Genomic DNA, 18,473 nt, shown 5'->3' with positions numbered 1-18,473 from the left:
CCAATCGACATTTCGTGTGAGGTCATACGGAATGTCAATTGGTCGCATGCGAGTTGACCCGTTAGTAATTGAAATAAGAATAGGCAGATGGTCGCTACCGTGAGGATCGAGGATTACCTTCCATGTGCAATCCAACCGTAGCGACGTCGAACATAAGGATAGATCCAAAGCGCTTGGGCGCGCTGGAGGTTTCGGGATACGTGTCATTTCACCGTTGTTTAAAATAGTCATGTCGAAGTCATCGCAAAGGTTATAGATTAAAGAGGAGCGGTTATCATTGTATGGGGAACCTCAAGCCACGCCATGAGAGTTGAAGTCTCCCAAAATCAAACGTGGCGAGGGAAGAAGTTCTATTAAATCAAAGAGCAGCCGTTGCCCAACCTGTGCTCTGGGGGGAATATATATTGAGGCAATACAAAGCTCTTTACCTTGTATTGTCATTTGACATGCGACAACTTCGATGCCTGGAATCGAGGGGAGGTTAATACGATAGAAAGAATAGCACTTTTTAATCCCTAAAAGTACTCCTCCATATGGGGTGTCTCGATCAAGGCGAATAATATTAAAATCATGGAAGTTGAGATCAATATTTGAAGTAAGCCAAGTTTCACAAAGGGAAAATGCATCGCATTTGTTTTTATTTATCAAAACTTTAAACGAATCAATTTTTGGTAAAATACTTCTACAATTCCACTGTAAGACAGAGATAGAATCCTTCATATACGCAGTTGAATTAGGCATCGAAGGATACAATCGCTGCAAGGAGAGGCCATTGGGCAGTCAACTGCTTCAAAAATGATCTAACTGTTGGGAGGAATGCTGTAAGAAAAATTTTAATTGGATCGGGTACATTGAAAGTTTCAAAAATCCAGTCCACAATGTCAGAAAATTTCACTAATCCAGAGTTTGTTTCATCAACTGGGAGTGTAAAAGGAGCAACTGGGGTTTTAGATGTTCCTGGCAGTGCTGGGAACTCCTTCTGGGACTTTAAATTTGCCAGCCCAGGAGGAGTTTGCTTCGGTTTTTCCGCAGCACTGTTTGGTTTGTTTGTAACCTTCATTTCACTTTGAGAAATCTTAGGACCTTTTCTGGGAAGTTTAGGAGAGGAAACACTTTTCCTCTTTCTAGACTCCCCAGGATTGGCGTAAGATGCTCCCGCTGGTGAATCGTCAGAATCGGTTTCCTCAGAGGGCAACAGATCGAAGGGGTTCGAAGTAACGGGAGAAGTGGTAACGGTCTTCTTCAGCATGTCAGCGTAGGAACGCTTTGAACGCTCTTTGAGAGACCGTTTTATTTTATCCCTGCGCTGCATGTACACCGCACATGTCGAGAGCTCATGCAGATTTTCTCCGCAGTGAATACACTTTTCAGCGTTAACACTGCAAGAATCTTCCGCATGAGACTCCCCACACTTGCCACAACGTGCCTTATTGCAGCAGTAGGCGGCTGTATGGCCTAACTGCTTGCAATTCAGGCAGTTCATGACGCGGGGCACGTAGAGCCTCACAGGGAGACGAACCCGGTGGATCGAGACGTGGCTTGGTAGTGCAGACCCGGCGAACGTAACTCGAAACGAGTCTGACGGAGTGTATACTGTTTTGCCACCGATGATCGATGCTGACCGCAATTGCTTGCAGTCGAGCACCTTTACTTCGGGACACGTTTTGTTCTTAAAGCACCCTTTGGCACTTTGCAGTATACACTCGACGGACAGACTCGAATCGGTTATGACACCGTCGATCTCCACGTCTCGTGCGGGTATGTAAACGCGATACTCGCGTGTGAAGAGCTCAGAGCAAGCTATATCGTTGGCCTCTTTCAGGTTACCGACCACGACACGGAGCTTGTTAGGCCGGACCTTGGAAATTTCGGTCACGCCCTTGTACTCCTTCGTCAGGTCTTTAGAAATCTGCAAGAGGTTCAACTTTTTCGATTTCGGTCCTGCCTTTGGCCGAAAAAAAACAGTATAGCTGCCCTGGGCTCCGTCTGGGTAAAGCCTGGGGCGAGGGGGGACTGAAGAATGAACAGGGGAGGGGGTAACAGAAGGGTCAGGGTCAGAGGGGTTCGGGGATGGTGGCGCGGGAGGCGAGGGACCTACATCCATCGCGCTATGTTTAGCGCACTAGCGCTGACAAGAACACGTACCTTTTTATTTCTCCCTTCCAGTAAGGTTGGTTGTCCGATCGTTCGAAGTAGCAGCCGTTACAGCCAGCAGCACCAATACAGCAGCACCAAACAGCCACCAGCAGCGAGCCAGGTGTGAGATCACTCCACACAGCGATACGACTCGCTGACACTGATGGCTTCTTCTTTTTCCTCGTTTGTGTCTCGTCCACTGCTGTAGCACAATCCAGCCAGCAGCCAAATCGGCTTACGCACCAGCTGGCAGTCACGATGCGAAACAGTTGCACAAAGGAACGACCTTGAACCCGGATTTATTTCACTCGACCAGGCAAACAATGCCAACACTTGTTCACACGTCTTTTGTTTTATACTCTATCGGACCGATCACCAAACACGTCCAGTACTGATGCGTGTTCGGCACAGAATGAAAAAAGTGGGGTGATAAATCTATATAGAATCGCATGCTTGAACGTGTATGATATTCGACCACCTACTCGCAGTGATGCCACAATTTCAACTGTATTTCGAATCTCAGAAAATCACCTTGGTGGTATTTCAATCTGTATAAATATCTGCATATGTACTGGACATATCCCTTAAAATAAAAAACACAATTATGCACACGTTTATGCGTAACATATAAATATAATGAAACCTCCAATACGCTCAATAGCATTTGAGTTCTTTTTCGATTTTCAACTATATCGAAAAGTTTGTTTCGCGATCCACGAAAATCAAAAAAAAAATCTGTATAGTTCTGTACTATTTCCAGAAAATCTGTAATCTGTATATACAGATATCTGTATAAAAAATACGCAAAAATCTGTATAAGTACTAAAAAATCTGTATATGTGGCATCCCTGCCTACCCATCGAAATATTTTTCTCGCCACTCCGCTTTGTCGTACCTTGTCACTCCGTATCGTCATAATGCGTCTTGACGGTTGTGCTAGCGAGAAAGGGAGGTACACGCGAGTGGGAAAGTACGCGAGCGAGAGTGCGTGTCGGCCTATGAGAAAACTCGCAAGCATCAACGCTCGGTAGTGTGAAATGAAAAAAGGAAAAGAGAATGAGAAACAGTACGACAGGAGTATCTCTAGTGTGAGATTTCGGTAGCGGCGAGAACGCCACTTGGAGTATCGCATGCTTTTTGCGAGCGAGTTTAACAACGCTGGGGAGAACCACTCATCGTTCAAACGGCGAAAATCGGGAGACTACGGTGGGCTGGGCATGTCGTTAGGATGTCGGACGATAACCCGGTGGAAATGGTTCTTGTTAACAACCCGACTAGAACAAGGCGACGGGGCGTGCAGCGAGCAAGGTGGCTCGATCAAGTGGAAGACGACCTGCGGGGCCTCCGCAGACGACATGGCTGGCGAGCTGCAGCCATGGACCGAGTTGAATGGAGACGACTTCTTCGAGCAGCAAGAGCACTTCGGCCTGGAGCTGACGGGTAAGGTAAGGTAAGGGGTCGATTCTTAGCTCCTGTGCAACATTTCGATCATTCGAAGCTGTTCTCCGGAAAAATTGTTCCGAATATGTGAGAAGGGAAAGGTGTTGTACCACCATATAAATATTTCCTGCTCCCATAAAACGTCTACATGCCAAATTTGGTTCCATTTGCGTGATTATTTCTCGAATCGTTCAATGTAATAAACACATCGCAAACTTTGTCGTGTCGTGGAAAAAAAATGGCGGTTACGTCATTTCGTTTTCATGAATTTCTGACGCTTTTTTTACACTTTTGATCAAATTTGGACGCCTATAGGTCCAATTTGGTGTGTTCTATCGTTTAATCCAAAAAACACAAATCGGCCACTTTGGCGCTTACGTCAGTCTGCAAGATTACGGCAGTATTTACTATTTACCCTTTTCTTTCTTCGCCACGATGAGCACCTAACGTCCGTATGATACCGGTCTTGAATTGAATCATACAAGATGGCGGCCTAAATTTTGATCACTTCAAATGAAAGACCTATCATTCCTCTTTATAGAAAAGTGCTACTTGTAGTACTTTATATAACGAATTTTAGAGATATAGCTCAAATAATACATCAAGAATTGCTAAAATTTCAACTTTTCTGAAAACTGTTACACCTCTTGGTGACCAAGGGGTCAACTAATTCGATCAAACAAAAATGGCATTATCATTTTTTCTCTATCTAATAAATAAAAATAAGTTGGTGTCTGTATAACGGCGTTTCACTCGAATTAGAATCAACGGATTTGAATGATTCTTTTTGTGTTTGTTTTGTCCTCATCTTCGACGAGTTAATAGGCCATAAAAATAACAATAATCAACTGATAAAGTTAGAAAAAAATTGAAATATATTTTCGGTTTTTCCCGCCTTTTACTCCAAGAACAACGTCATTAGATTACTATGATTGTAGGCTATGACCGGTAGACAAGTTGTTGTAGCGTCGTTATTGAGGCGTCGTAGTTGAGTAAACAAGCACCTGTTATTGATTCACGTATTAGGTGATATTCGTTTTCGCTGCCTACTACACCTTTTCTATGCAAAAGCGCTATAGCGTGGTAACAGCAAACTCAACATGCATGTGAATACTCTCAACGTGGCTTTGATTATTTTATTCAAGGGCATATACTTGATAATGTAAATTAAATTTCTGGCTTATTTGAGCAAAGTTGCATATAATCGTTTTATTTATCTGATAAATGAAATGAAAGAACAAGAATAACACTACATGTGCGATGATTTAATTTACCATTGCTCGGATTTAATCAATCTGTTCAATTTTCTCTAAAATGCACACTGACTTAGATCATTGAAATTTGCTCATGGTGCAATGATTCTGTTAGCTGGTAAAATAAACGTGTAGTTTTTGCTTCTCAAAAAACATTGATTTCTGTTCATGTTTTGTTGAATAGGCATTCCTACAAATCTCCGGATTTACAATTAATTGTTGAATGTTGAATTGAAAACTATAATGTTGCGAAGTGTCAATTGCACTGTGCTTAGGCAGCAGATCTGCCTCAAAAAGCAGATGAAATGTTAATGTCATTGAAGCGAAAATTTCGTAGCTTCGTGTACGTACCAATTTACCATTTAATTTTAAACGTCTGTATGTACCTTCGCGCTCCGCAGTTGCGTGATATTCGATAATGCCCAAAACCCTGATAACTGGTGGCATTAAACCTAAAACATGCATATTCTCGCATAAACAGCTTTATGTCACATGGTCACGTGAAAAACAATTGGTATCATGTATGTTTTGAATAATTGAAAAAATAATGTAATAATTGCCTTCAGAATATTTAGAAGAATGACTGTTTATTTTCAGAAATGTATTGAAATGATTTTATTATGGTTGAAAGGTGCTGCATAATGTTCAATGAAATAAAAACGTAGAATTTTACGAGCGCAGGATTTAAAAAAAAACTAATAACAAATTAGAGCCAAAACATATCGTAGGTATGTTTTTAGCAGCAGTTAGATATTTCAGTTTTTGCAATACAACAGTCAATAAAACTCAAGGCGGCGGTACGAAGTTTGCCGGGTCAGCTAGTTTCCAATAATTATGTGAATTTATATCAAATTTGAAAGACCTTGTGCTCCTAGTAGCCTAGTTTCAGCGAGAATTGCTTATATAGTACTGAGAGTGCTAGGGATCAGTAACTATCAGTAACTACTAATAGTTATCAGTAAGAAAAAATATCATTAACTATCAGTAAAGTTTTTCTTTTACTGATATTGTCTGATTTTTTTTTTGTACGAGAGGTAGGTACTCTACAGTCATATAATTTTCATATAGGCGCAACTAAGAAAAATGTATGGGGGGGCTATTGTTTCTAACTTTTCATTGAAAAAATATCGAAGAAATAACGATTGAAGAAAAATATAGATAAACGCTTAAATGCTTTTTTAATTAAATATTGTTTAACAAAGTATCGTAACAAAAAAAAAAAAAACAATACAATAAAAAGATCACTTCAATCGGGATTGAATCTCCGAACTAATGGATTGAAGCGTCAACGCCAACCTCCTTCAGCAAAGCTGATTCAGTATTGAGTAGAGCTAGATATGAGAATCTATTCTGCGTGCTGATCTTACCAAGCCCCGTTTTTAATCGCCGTATTACTGAAAAGCTTCTCTCCGCAGGCATATATCAAGATGGCTTGACAAAGTAATTTTTTTCAATTATTTTATCACCAATATTTAGTGGTTAATTTGTGAGTTCGAAATCCAATTTGTGGTTAAGTGGTTTCCGAGAAATTTTCAAAAAACTGAGTCAAGCCATCTTGAAACATGTTTTTTCTCCAAATGAATCAGACAACGATGATATACACATCAATCGAAAGCTCTTAATTTGTGGTTCACGAAAATGTAATTTTTGAAGTCATAATTACTAGTGTTTGTACCGAAATTTGTGTTTTATTGTTCACGTAGTTCTACGATTTGTTTATTTGTTGATGACGCTGCTGGCCGCTAGTCGCGTTGGCTGTTTGCGGTGTTTGTCACTGCTATACTGAGCGTGCGTGTAGGGAATATGGTAAATATCGAGATTCGGGGAACTTAGCCAACACCAGAGATGCCAGATGTTTTTGAAAAATGTCTACAACTGCTCGAAAAACTGAAAAAATCTGCTTGAAATCTGAAAAAAAACTATTGGTGATTCGAAAAAATTCCGGAATTTAAAAATAACAGAAGAACAACATTATGTTGGATCCCGGCAGCTTATTTGAACATTTGTTTAAATATTTCCGAAACATTTCTCAGAATCTAAGTGATGAAAAAGTGATAATTATTGTTTGTAATACCTACTGGTACTGAAAAAAAAATTCGTCGAATTTGGATTACTTTGCTGTGAAAGTACATTTTGGTTACCGGCATCCTTTTTGACAACAAATTCACACATATTTATTCTGCGTCTGTTAGGCTACCTGTAAGAGCAAGTCTGTTGGCTGAGTTCCCTGAATCTCGATACACTAAGGTCGCCTTTTACGCGGGTTTTTTCACGCGGATTCCGGAATTTACACGGTTTTTACACGGATTCCGGAATTTACGCGTTTTTTTTACGCGGCACGTATCCCCCGCGTAAAAAGCGAATTGAGTGTATTTACCATATTCCCCACACGCACGCTCAGTATAGCAGTGACAAACATCGCAAACAGCCAACGCCACTAGCTGCCAGCAGCGTCGTCAACAAATAAACAAAACGTAGAACTACGTGAACAACAAAACACAAATTTCGGTACAAACACTAGCAATTATGGCTTCAAAAATTACATTTTCGTGAACCACAAATTTTGAGCTTTCGATTGATGTGTATATCATCGTTGTCCGATTCATTTGAAGAAAAATCATGTTTCAAGATGGCTTGCCCAGTTTTTTGAAAATTTCTCGGAAATCATTTAACCACAATTTACCACAAATTGGATTTCGAACTCACAAATTAACCACTAAATATTGGTGATAAAAGAATTAAAAAAAATACTTTGTCAAGCCATCTTGATATATGCTCTCCGCAGGTTGAGAAAAAGTACGAAATGGACCTATGTAGAATACAACCTTTCTGTGAAAAATTCTGAGGGGCTAGAAAATTGATTGTGCGTGATGGGAGCGCTCTTTGCGGCATTCGAAAGGTCTTGTGTCCGAAAGTGAAATAATAAAATTTTTGGCGATTGACTAATTTTTATCAAAATGAACAATAGAGATTGGATTGGATTTCTCTAATGTAAACCTAAATTAACAAACATATGCAATACTGTTAACGAAAAACAATGTCGAGCCAAGGTTGCTTGAGCTAAAAGTACAGCTGAATAAAGCAACGCTAATAACAAATGTAGGCAGCGTTACTATTTTGCTTAAGAATGCTTAAATGCAAGTTACTGATATTTACTGATGGTAATCAGTAACGAGTTAGAAATTACTGATAGTTATCAGTAATAATTTATTAAATGATAGTTCCCACCATGAGAGAGTGCATTCCTGGTTAAATAGGTATATTCTGTCGACCGTGTTAGGGAAAGCAAACATTTTGCGACCAATCAGAGGTCGAAATCTACGTTTCGACAAGGATTGAAATTTTTCTATAGACGATAGTTTGTATTACCAAATTACAATTTTCTGCGTTTGGGTGGGTGCATAGATGATTTTTCAATCGATTGCTGTAAGAATGAAGGAAATCGGTTGAAAACGGACTGAGTTTTAAACGTTTGAAAGTGGACATAGGCCATCTGATTCCATCCTAGCCTGCTGTGCACCTTCCTGTCTCGTCCCTGACGGATTGGTTTCAACAACCATCTTCACCGGGCTGTCGTCCGACATCCTTACGACATGTCCAGCCCACCGCAACTTGGCAATCTTCGCGGGATGGACGATAGATGGTTCCCCAAGCAGCTCCTGCAATTCGTGGTTTAATCCACTTCTTCACGTTCCGTTTTCAATCTGCAGTCTACCGAAGATGGTACGCAACCCTACATACATACATACCCTCCATCCACTCCTCCGGTACTCGTTCTTCCTCCTTCCGGTATTGACAATGACCTAGTACACAGTTCTAGCCAGTATTTCTCCACAACTCACTGGGAGGTTGGTCCACTCCAGCAGCTTCATTGTTTTTAAGCTGGCCAATCTCATCATCCAGCTCCAGGAGATCGGGGGCTGGAATCCTGTTGTCTTCTACTCATGCACCACGATCAGTTGCCATACCGTCCTTGCGCTGCACTGCATCGCCTTTCAGGTCCTCATCGAAGTGCTACCCTCACCTCACACTTATCGGGAAGGAAATTGTCGTCCAAGCTCCAACGTATATCGACTTGCAGTAGCCTTTACGGGAGCTGTACAGTTCTTCCATCGCTACGCGATCTCAGTGCTCTTGCTGGCGCTTCTTCCTTCGGAGGACTGAGCTCTTGCTGTTCCGTAACTGTCGGTATCGTTCCACGATCACTCTCTTACCGTGTTGCAACATTTACGCCCGTGCTGCGTTCTTCTCCTCGACTAACACATTCGCCATCAAACAAGTCATTTCTATTATTCGGAGCCATCGTACCTAGTAGCGCTACAGCAGTACTACCTATGGCGGATCGGATGCTCCCCCAGCCATTTTCAAGAGTAGCTGCACCAACCTGCTCTTCCGTGGATAACGCTGCCTCCAGCTGCTGGTCGTGTTCCTGTGCAACCCCGGCGTCCCGCTGCACAGTGGCGGGTCTCCGAACAAAAGCCGGACAAAACCCAAAATGTTCATTTAAAAAGCAGAAAATCCATATTAGGTTGATATTTTATGAAAAATTCAATTTTTGTATCAAAAATTCAAAAAGTTGGAAAAATATCTCCCTAAAGGGCAATTAAAATTTTCTTATGGCTAAAATTACGTCGTAGTGATTTTATGTACACTAAAGTCGCTTTTTACGCGGGGGATACGTGCCGCGTGAAAAAAAAACGCCTAAATTCCGGAATCCGCGTAAAAAAAAACGCTTAAATTCCGGAATCCGCGTAAAAAAACCGCGTGAATTCCGGAATCCGCGTTAAAAAAACGCGTAAATTCCGGAATCCGCGTAAAAAAAACCATCGTTAATTTTGCATTCCGAGTGAAGGGGAACCGAAATCCGGGCAAAAAAAAAAAAATACCGCGTAAATTCCGGAATCCGCGTTAAAAAACCGCGTAAATTCCGGAATCCGCATTAAAAAAACCACGTAAATTCTGGAATACACGTAAAAAAAGCCGCGTAAAAAAACGCGTAAAAAGCGACCTTAGTGTATATCATTATTCATTGATATTCATTTATATATATTATAGAATATTTAATAATAATGAATTATTTCAAAATTGTAATTTAAAATTTTAATTATAAATATAATTTAAATAAGTACTGTGTCAGTATAGTCAGTTTCTGGCGAAGCGAATATAGGAAACCAGTATGAACTGTCAAAATGTGAACCAGCCGATCAGGGATACCAGATATGCAAATTTATCTGAAAATGAAGATTCTTAGAGTCCGTGTGCAGACTTTTATTGATTTGTCGATATTTGCAGTTTTTTCAGAGAGCAGATTTCATATTGAATTTAAATTTAATATTGAACATTGAACTTAAATTTCATAATAAATTTTCGAAGTAGAATAAAATGGAAATATTACCTATTTTCAATACTTGAGAACAGGTAACATCGATCAGCTCAACAGCATCAAATAGCGAATTCAAAAAGAATTTTTTGTCAAACTTGGTCTACATGTCGACAAACCGCACGCTGGCTTCGGCAATAGCAATAACGGTGTTACAGCAATACGTTTTTTTCAATGCAGAATTTTCTTTGGAGATAACAGGAGTCGATTTAAATTTAATCCAGCGATTTCAGACGCTGCTAGCAACGATTCCGAGTGGCAAAAGAATTGATGCATCAAAATTTAAGTCCAACGCTACCGTTCATTTTTACGTAAAATTGTATGGATGTTCAACAACAGTACACAAATTACTAATTCAAGGATATGAAATAATCCTTTAATCTTCGAGTCCCATTGGCAAACTTTCGGAAAGAGCCCAAGAAAACATGAAAGAAGAAAAGAAAATAAATCAGTGCGTCTTGAACTGTCCTACAGATCAGACGTTTTTTCGGTTGCTTGTGGACTGGTCTTTGACTGCCTATAGCTTCAAAGTTTGTGTTTTGTCAGTGTGTCTTTTAAAGACTACCTGAAAGTTATTTCCCATCAGTCTTTCTCAAGACTACCTACTGTTGAATTTAACATTTGTTTTAACTTTTTTCGTATCACCTGAAATGGCTGGACGGAAAAAGAAACCTCGCATCGCTGCGGGGAGGAAAAGAGAGGCATCTCTTTCTGACACATCGAGTGTCTGTAGTGACAATCCTTTTGATATTTTGCCTGAGCAAGAAGCTGGTGAAATGGAAGTTACCAATAATGAAACTATACAAAATATAAAATCTTTAAAAAAGGAGAAAGTTCCACCTATTGTGGTAACTATTTCTTCTGAATTTAATATATTCAAAAAGGAACTTTCAACGTTTGTTTCTGACGTTAAAGTTACCTATCAAATTGGCCGTAGAGGTGAATGCCGCTTATTAGCCGACTCAGTAAAGGGTCGTGATAGTCTTGTTCAGTATTTAACTGACAAGATGTACAATTTTTTTTACATATGACACCAAGAACGCCAAGCCGTTCAAGGTTGTCTTGAAAGGTCTCACCAACGATCAAACCGTTGATGAGATCAAACTTACTTTAACAGAATTACTTGGCATAGCCCCTACCCAAGTAATTCTAATGAAACAAAAATCACGAGGCGAAAACAGTCAGAGAACTGGAATTTCCCTTGTTAATTATTTAATTCATTTTAACCGCAATGAGGTTAACAACTTAAATTTTTTTGAAAAAGCACATGCTTTGTATAATGTGCGTGTAAAGTGGGAAACTTATAGGAAGTATGGCGGAGGTGAAAAGCATATCACCCAATGCCGTACTTGCCAACGTTATGGCCATGGTTCCAAATTCTGTAACATGGACCAAAAATGTCTCAATTGTGGAGACTCTTCTCACAAAAAGGACACATGTCCTGTGAAAGAGAGTAAAAATTTTCGCTGTGCGAATTGTAACGGCAACCATATGTCAAATTTTTATCAACGCCCAGTCCGTTTAGCAATTGTTAAGGCAAGGCAAGGTAAACAAAATTCAATTTCTCAATTAAAACCAACTTCAAAACAAAATTCTCCAAGCGTACCAGTGACGCATAGTTTACCTACTCCTTTGCATACCCGTTTAACTTATGCACAGGTTACAGGTAGTTCGAACATTATACCGCCTAGTGTTGGTAGTTCGAAAATGACCGTTAATATGGGTAAGCAAAACACGCTAGAAAATAATTGTACACCTATTACTCCAGCTAATATTGCTGCCGAAAATATTTTTTCTAATGTCAACTGCCTGGGGCCTATTACGGCAGGTAAACTTTCTTTTTTGCAACAGGCAATGTTCGATCTTATGAACGCCATGTTGCAGGCAAAATCAATGTTTGAAGCCATTCAAATAGGCACAAATTTTACTATTAAAATTGTTTCTAATTTAAAATTTAGCAATGATTTTAAATAAAACAATTAAAATATTAAATTGGAATGCTCGCTCATTGAAGGCCAATGAGAATGAGCTTTTTAATTTTTTAACAGTAAATAATGTGCATATTGCAATTATTACTGAAACATTTTTGAAACCTAACATAAAATTAAAATATGATCCCAATTACGTGGTTCATAGATATGATAGGATTCAGGGTTCCGGCGGTGGAGTTGCAATTGTTATTCATCGCCGAATCAAACATCGTGCTCTTCCCCATCTTGAGACGAAAGTTATTGAAACTTTGGGAATTGAAGTTCAAACTGAACTTGGGATTTTATTTATTGCCGCAGCATATTTACCATTTCAATGCACACGCGAGCTCAAAAATTATTTTAAAGGTGATTTACAAAAACTCACCAGGAATCGTTCGAAATTTTTCATAATCGGCGATTTGAACGCTAAACATCGTTCATGGAATAATTCTCAAAGTAATTCCAATGGCAAAATTTTATTCAATGATTGTTCTTCAGGATACTATTCTATTTTGTCTCCGAATAGTCCTACATGCTTTTCTTCTGTAAGAAACCCTTCAACAATTGATTTGGTGCTGACAGATCAAAGTCATGTATGTAGTGATTTGATCACACATGCTGACTTTGATTCTGACCATCTTCCAATAACTTTTTCTTTATCACATGAATCAGTTTTAAACCCTATGAGCTCTGTTTTTAATTATAACAAAGCTAATTGGGAAAGATACAAAAATTATATTGAGAGAAATTTCAATAATGAGCTTGATTTGCAAAACGAAGTGAATATTGATTCCGCTTTGGAAGCATTAAAATGTGCAATTGTTGATGCCAGGAATTATTCTGTTCCAAAGGCTCAAGTGAAATTTGATTCACCAATAATTGACGAAAATCTTCAACTTCTAATTCGTTTGAAAAATGTCCGCAGACGTCAATATCAACGTTCTCGTGACCCTGTTTTTGAAACTATTTATAAAGATTTACAGAAAGAGATTAAACATAGATTTACTCTTCTGAGAAATCAAAATTTTGAGACTAAAATTGAAAAATTGAAACCATATTCAAAACCATTTTGGAAGCTGTCGAAGATTCTTAAGAAACCTTCAAAGCCTATTCCAGTTTTAAAAGATGGTGAACGTTTTCTTGTATCCAATGAACAAAAGGCTCAAAGACTTGCTCAGCAGTTTGAAAGTGTTCATAACTCAAATTTGAATTTTGTGAGTCCAATTGAAAATGAAGTCACACGTCAATTTGATTTAATTTCTTCCCAGAATTTTTTACCTGCAGAAATAATTGAAACTAACTTGAATGAGATTAAATCAATTATTAAAAATTTCAAAAATATGAAAGCACCTGGTGACGATGGAATCTTTAATATACTAATCAAACATCTCCCTGAGAGCACAATGGATTTTTTAGTGAAAATTTTCAATTGCTGCTTCAAAATTGCATATTTTCCCAAATTATGGAAAAATGCAAAAATTACTCCCATTTTAAAACCGGATAAGAACCCAGCTGAAGTTTCAAGTTATCGACCAATCAGTTTGCTTTCTTCAATAAGTAAACTGTTTGAGAGAGTTATTCTTAACAGAATGATGTCACACATCAACGAAAATTCAATTTTTGCAAATGAACAGTTTGGATTTCGCCATGGGCATTCCACAACTCATCAATTGCTCAGAGTTACTAATATGATACGAGCTAACAAATCTGAAGGTTATTCCACTGGAGCTGCTCTTTTAGACATAGAAAAAGCATTCGACAGTGTTTGGCATAAAGGTTTGATTGCGAAATTGCAAACTTTTAATTTTCCAATTTTCCTAATCAAAATTTTAAAAAATTATCTTACTGATCGAACTCTGCAGGTTGTCTATCAGAATTCGAAATCTGATAGATTTCCTGTCAGAGCAGGTGTGCCTCAAGGTTCAGTCTTGGGTCCAGTCCTGTACAACATATTCACTTCAGATCTTCCTGATTTGCCTCCAGGATGCACAAAGTCATTGTCTGCGATGACACAAACATTTCCGTAAAAGGAAAAAGTCTTCGTGTCATATGCAGTCGATTGCAGAAAAGTTTAGATATTTTTTCTTCCTACTTGCAAAAGTGGAAAATCTCTCCCAATGCTTCTAAAACTCAAATGATAATTTTTCCGCATAAGCCTAGGGCTTCTTTCCTCAAGCCAAACAATAATCACGTTGTCAAGATGAATGGGGTTATTTTAAGTTGGTCCGACAAGGTTAAGTAGTTGGGACTAATTTATGATAAAAAACTTATTTTTAAAGAGCACATTGAGAGTATACAAGCCAAGTGCATCAAATATACGAGATGTTTATATCCTCTCATTAACAGGAATTCTAAACTTTGTTTAAAGAACAAACTTTTGATTTACAAACAAATTTTTAGACCAGCAATGCTTTATGCTGTACCGATCTGGTCAAGTTGCTGTTCAACAAGGAAGAAAACGCTCCAAAGGATTCAGAATAAAATTCTGAAAATGATTTTGAAGCGTCCTCCTTGGTTTGGTACACTCGAATTACATAGACTTACTAGTGTTGAACCATTAGAAGCTATGTCAAATAAAATTATTAACAATTTTCGACAAAAATCGTTGCAATCCTCAATTGCTACGATAAGCTCTCTTTATAGCCAATAAGTTAGCAATTAAGTTAGTTGTAAGTTTACTTCCCCTTTTCTGACAAGTAGGTTTAAATCCCTACGAATGATAAGTCCTAATTGCGAAAGCAAACAAATCCTAACAATTAAAATTACAAATTTCTAACAGTGTTGAGAAGTCACCATTTGTGATTGGACACACATACTTATTATTTACTAATATTTATCATAAATACTTAAGCTACTAACAAATCCCCCCTTAATATATACGAGAAATTAAATGCCTGGAAACTATCACGTGAGAAAACTATTGGTGACATGTTTCGTGAGCTGCTAATTGCGTCAGATCCGGTAGTTCCGAGTTTTAGACACAACAACAAATCGAAAAGCACTTTCACATAGGAGGTGGAAGATTTATTAATTTTCAGTCATGATGTTACTGACGATGACGAGTAAAATGTTAAAACCTAAGGCATTGGTTTAAAAAATGAATATTCCCGTAAATTTAATATAATTATATGTGTTCTTTTACCTTGTTTTCACATCTGAACGTAAGCCGATGATATTCTTCTAGAACAATTGAATGAAACTACTACTTCTTGGCGGGTATTATACACCGTCAAAAATTTTAAGCGCATGCACACAGCTACTAGGTAATGGTCCGAATCTATATTCGCACTGCAGTAGGTTCGAACGTTGATGATGTCGGAGAAGAACCTGCCGTCAATTAGAACGTGTTCGATTTGATTCTCTGTCTGTTGGTCGGATTCGTAGATATCTTTGCGGGTAAGAAGGTACTTCGGACTACCATACCACGGGAGGCCGCAACTTTGAGTGTTTACTCACAAATTCAAATCCTTATTCACGGTTCAACAATATATTTGTCATCCAAAGATGCTGTTGAAAGCAAAATCGCTCTAATTTTGTTTATATTAGGTGTACTAAAAGTTGAATTTTGGTCGTGAGACCTTACTGTAGTTCGGAATTGTTCAAAATACACCATTATGATAGGATGGAGGGAGAAGGTGCTAAGGAGTGAAGTTCCACTTTTTACATTTTTGTACCACACCACAGTGCATCGGTATGACGTAGAAAATTTGCTTTATAGCTAATCAAATTTTCCCTATTTCAAGTCTATAAATGTTCACTCATAAACAGCCATTTTTATGGCTTAAGAAAACACACGTTGTTGTTATCCTATATTATTCAAAAACAGATAGAAACCGCGAGTAAACAGACCATTTAATATCACCATTTAATATCAAATAATCATTTGGAAAGAATACGTCAATTCAAACGTCGTGGTTCCTTCGATCCCGGATAGAAAGTTGATCATGTTTCTAATCGAAAAATTTGCAAAAGGTTTTGATTTAGTATTTATTTTGAATCCATGATTCCTCCTGTTCTACAAACATGGAAATATTATCACAGGAAAAAAAAACAAAATCAAGGTTATATCTACCCCCTGCTTTCTAAAAACCTGTCACATTTGCCAATAGGATCGATATAGGCCTTTACCGGGCCCCTTAATGGATTGCACGCTTGATAGATTTCGGCTGTGTCGCGACAAATCGCACAAACAGCAACAAAACAACAACAACAACAGCAAGCCGCCAATAAAAGTAATGGTCATCATCAAGCATGCGAAACGAATACGTAAACAAATCCGAAAGCCGTTGTGGTCTGGCTTTTTTCCTCTAGCCAAGACCGCGTTGAATTGTTCGTGTTTTGCGCGAATGGCAGCGAAAGACTTTCGCCACAATAGCCGGTTAGATCCGGCTTTGCGAGAGAAAAGAGGTGTATTCCTGTGTTCAATCTGTTTGTCGTTGTGTTTGCTCTTGTTGGGTGAACTTGGACGACATTGGGCTCAAAAAACATGCTAACACTTTTGTATGTCTATTTTAATTTGGAGTGAATGAATCTGAAATTATATCAAGATTTTGAATAAATTTCAATCAAAATTTATTTTGCCACAAAGTTGAACCACCCATTAATGCGTCGCTGTGGCTTGCTGTGATATAGCATGAGACAAATTGAGGTTAATTAACCTAATGTCAAAGCAAAATAAAATTTGTACACTTGATAAAATTATTTTAGAACTATAGTACCATATGTTTCAAATCAATATTTGTGTTTTGTTCCATTCATTACCCAAGGGTGTTTTTTTTCTTTCCTGCATTTCATATTTTTAGCTCAGCGCGGTAAATGCACGGAGCTACCACACAGGCACGGTGATAGGTCTGCTGCCGGCTCAAACCATCAATGTGTATCTTGGTTCCAAGCTGCGCTCGATTCATGAAGTGCTCAACGATCACAATGCCGCCCTTGGTCTTGCTGGTTACGGCGTGTTCGTGGTAGAGGTAAGTCACCGAATATAAAGTTTAAGTCGTATTAGCAGCTAATGTGTTCTTTTCTTCCTTTCGATTGCGAACACAATCATCAACAACAGGTCATTGTCGGTGCCGCTCTAATGGTCTGGGTAATACAGAAAGCACGCACGGAGCTGTCCGCAGCTCTGCTGTCTGATATGGAGTCAGATGAAAAGATACTGATTGAAATCGAGGCGTAGAACTGTTGCACCGATTTATCGAATAACGTCTCGGCTGTTATATACATGTTAAAATAGAATTAAAGCAAAGGAGAATCTTGCAGCAAGCTCGAGTCAGGTCGAATATGATAAGCAAGTGATTAGGGTAAGAGTTGTGCCTCGAAGAGTCGAAGAGGGGGGTTTCAGACAGTGTCTGGACATCAGAGTCGTTCCTATGAGAAAAAAAAGTCAGGTAAGAGTTTGTTTTCAGATGGTACCGAATATTACTCAAGTTCTAACTCTACAACAAATTTGTAACTCCCTGGAGTCTATCTTTGTGTTGCCTCTGATAAACCGTCCATGTTGTTTTTTACATTAAAATATTTTTAGATTTTTACAAGTTTTGTCCAACGATTTATCAACAGTAAGGAAGGAAATGTAAATTTCTTGGTATCCACTATCAGCAAACAACTGCAATAAAGTTAATCGATGTGTCCAAAAGGCATGACGAATCTATCGAGTGCTTAATAATAAATCGCTGCTAGCGAACGTGAGTAGAATGAATTACTTCGAATCGCTTATCTTTCTGCTAGCTTAGAAAACAATCAGATACCGTCAGGCGTGGTATATAAAAATTTCGGTTTCGATTGGTGTGCTTTAGAATTCTGGCCACAAGCAAAATCAAGTCGTAAAAGTGATATCGAAGCAAGGCACCGATCGAGGGCAAACACGAACAGTACAAATCTGCGAAACTGCGAAACTTTGACTTCCTTACAAGTAACAAGTAATTTTTCGAATCATATTTTTGCTTAACAGAAGGAAAGAAGTCATTAATTTCAAAATTTTTGGTTCCACGAGCTCCTTGCTCAGTACTTGTGATAAAAATTTGTTCCGTTGAATGATCCTACTTAGCGTAAGTTAGGGCCTAGAATGCGCTCGGAATACCACAACTCGTGCGTTTTTAATGTTCTCCCTTGTTTCCTGTTATTTATTGTTTCGTTCGTTGTACAAACTACTGTAAATCCAGGCACCGTAATATATAACTAGGAAGTAAGATTGCATTACTTGAAAAGACTATGAAACCTATGAATAAAATCTTAAACACATTACCTATACCAACTCATTGGTGCGCTAAAAGAAGACACACAGTTTGGTCG

At 38.6% G+C, this 18,473-nt stretch overlaps 1 protein-coding gene across 4 annotated transcripts in view; it reads left to right on the top strand.

The window, feature by feature from the left end:
- LOC129726196 (transmembrane protein 64) overlaps nucleotides 1-18,435 on the top strand; it is a 41,191-nt gene extending 22,756 nt beyond the window's left edge. For all 4 annotated transcript variants that reach the window (XM_055682918.1, XM_055682915.1, XM_055682919.1 and 1 more), the window contains 2 exons: nucleotides 16,982-17,149; nucleotides 17,239-18,435. In XM_055682918.1, the coding sequence (XP_055538893.1) occupies nucleotides 16,982-17,149; nucleotides 17,239-17,358 (288 nt within the window). In that variant the 3' untranslated portion in view covers nucleotides 17,359-18,435. The remainder of the gene's footprint in view (nucleotides 1-16,981; nucleotides 17,150-17,238) is intronic.
- Nucleotides 18,436-18,473: the final 38 nt, after the last annotated feature.

Source organism: Wyeomyia smithii, chromosome 2 (genome assembly GCF_029784165.1).
Source record: "Wyeomyia smithii strain HCP4-BCI-WySm-NY-G18 chromosome 2, ASM2978416v1, whole genome shotgun sequence".
NCBI classification, from domain to species: Eukaryota; Metazoa; Arthropoda; class Insecta; order Diptera; family Culicidae; genus Wyeomyia; species Wyeomyia smithii.
Note: the sequence above shows the minus strand (reverse complement) of the source record. Positions and strands in the feature narration are given on the sequence as shown.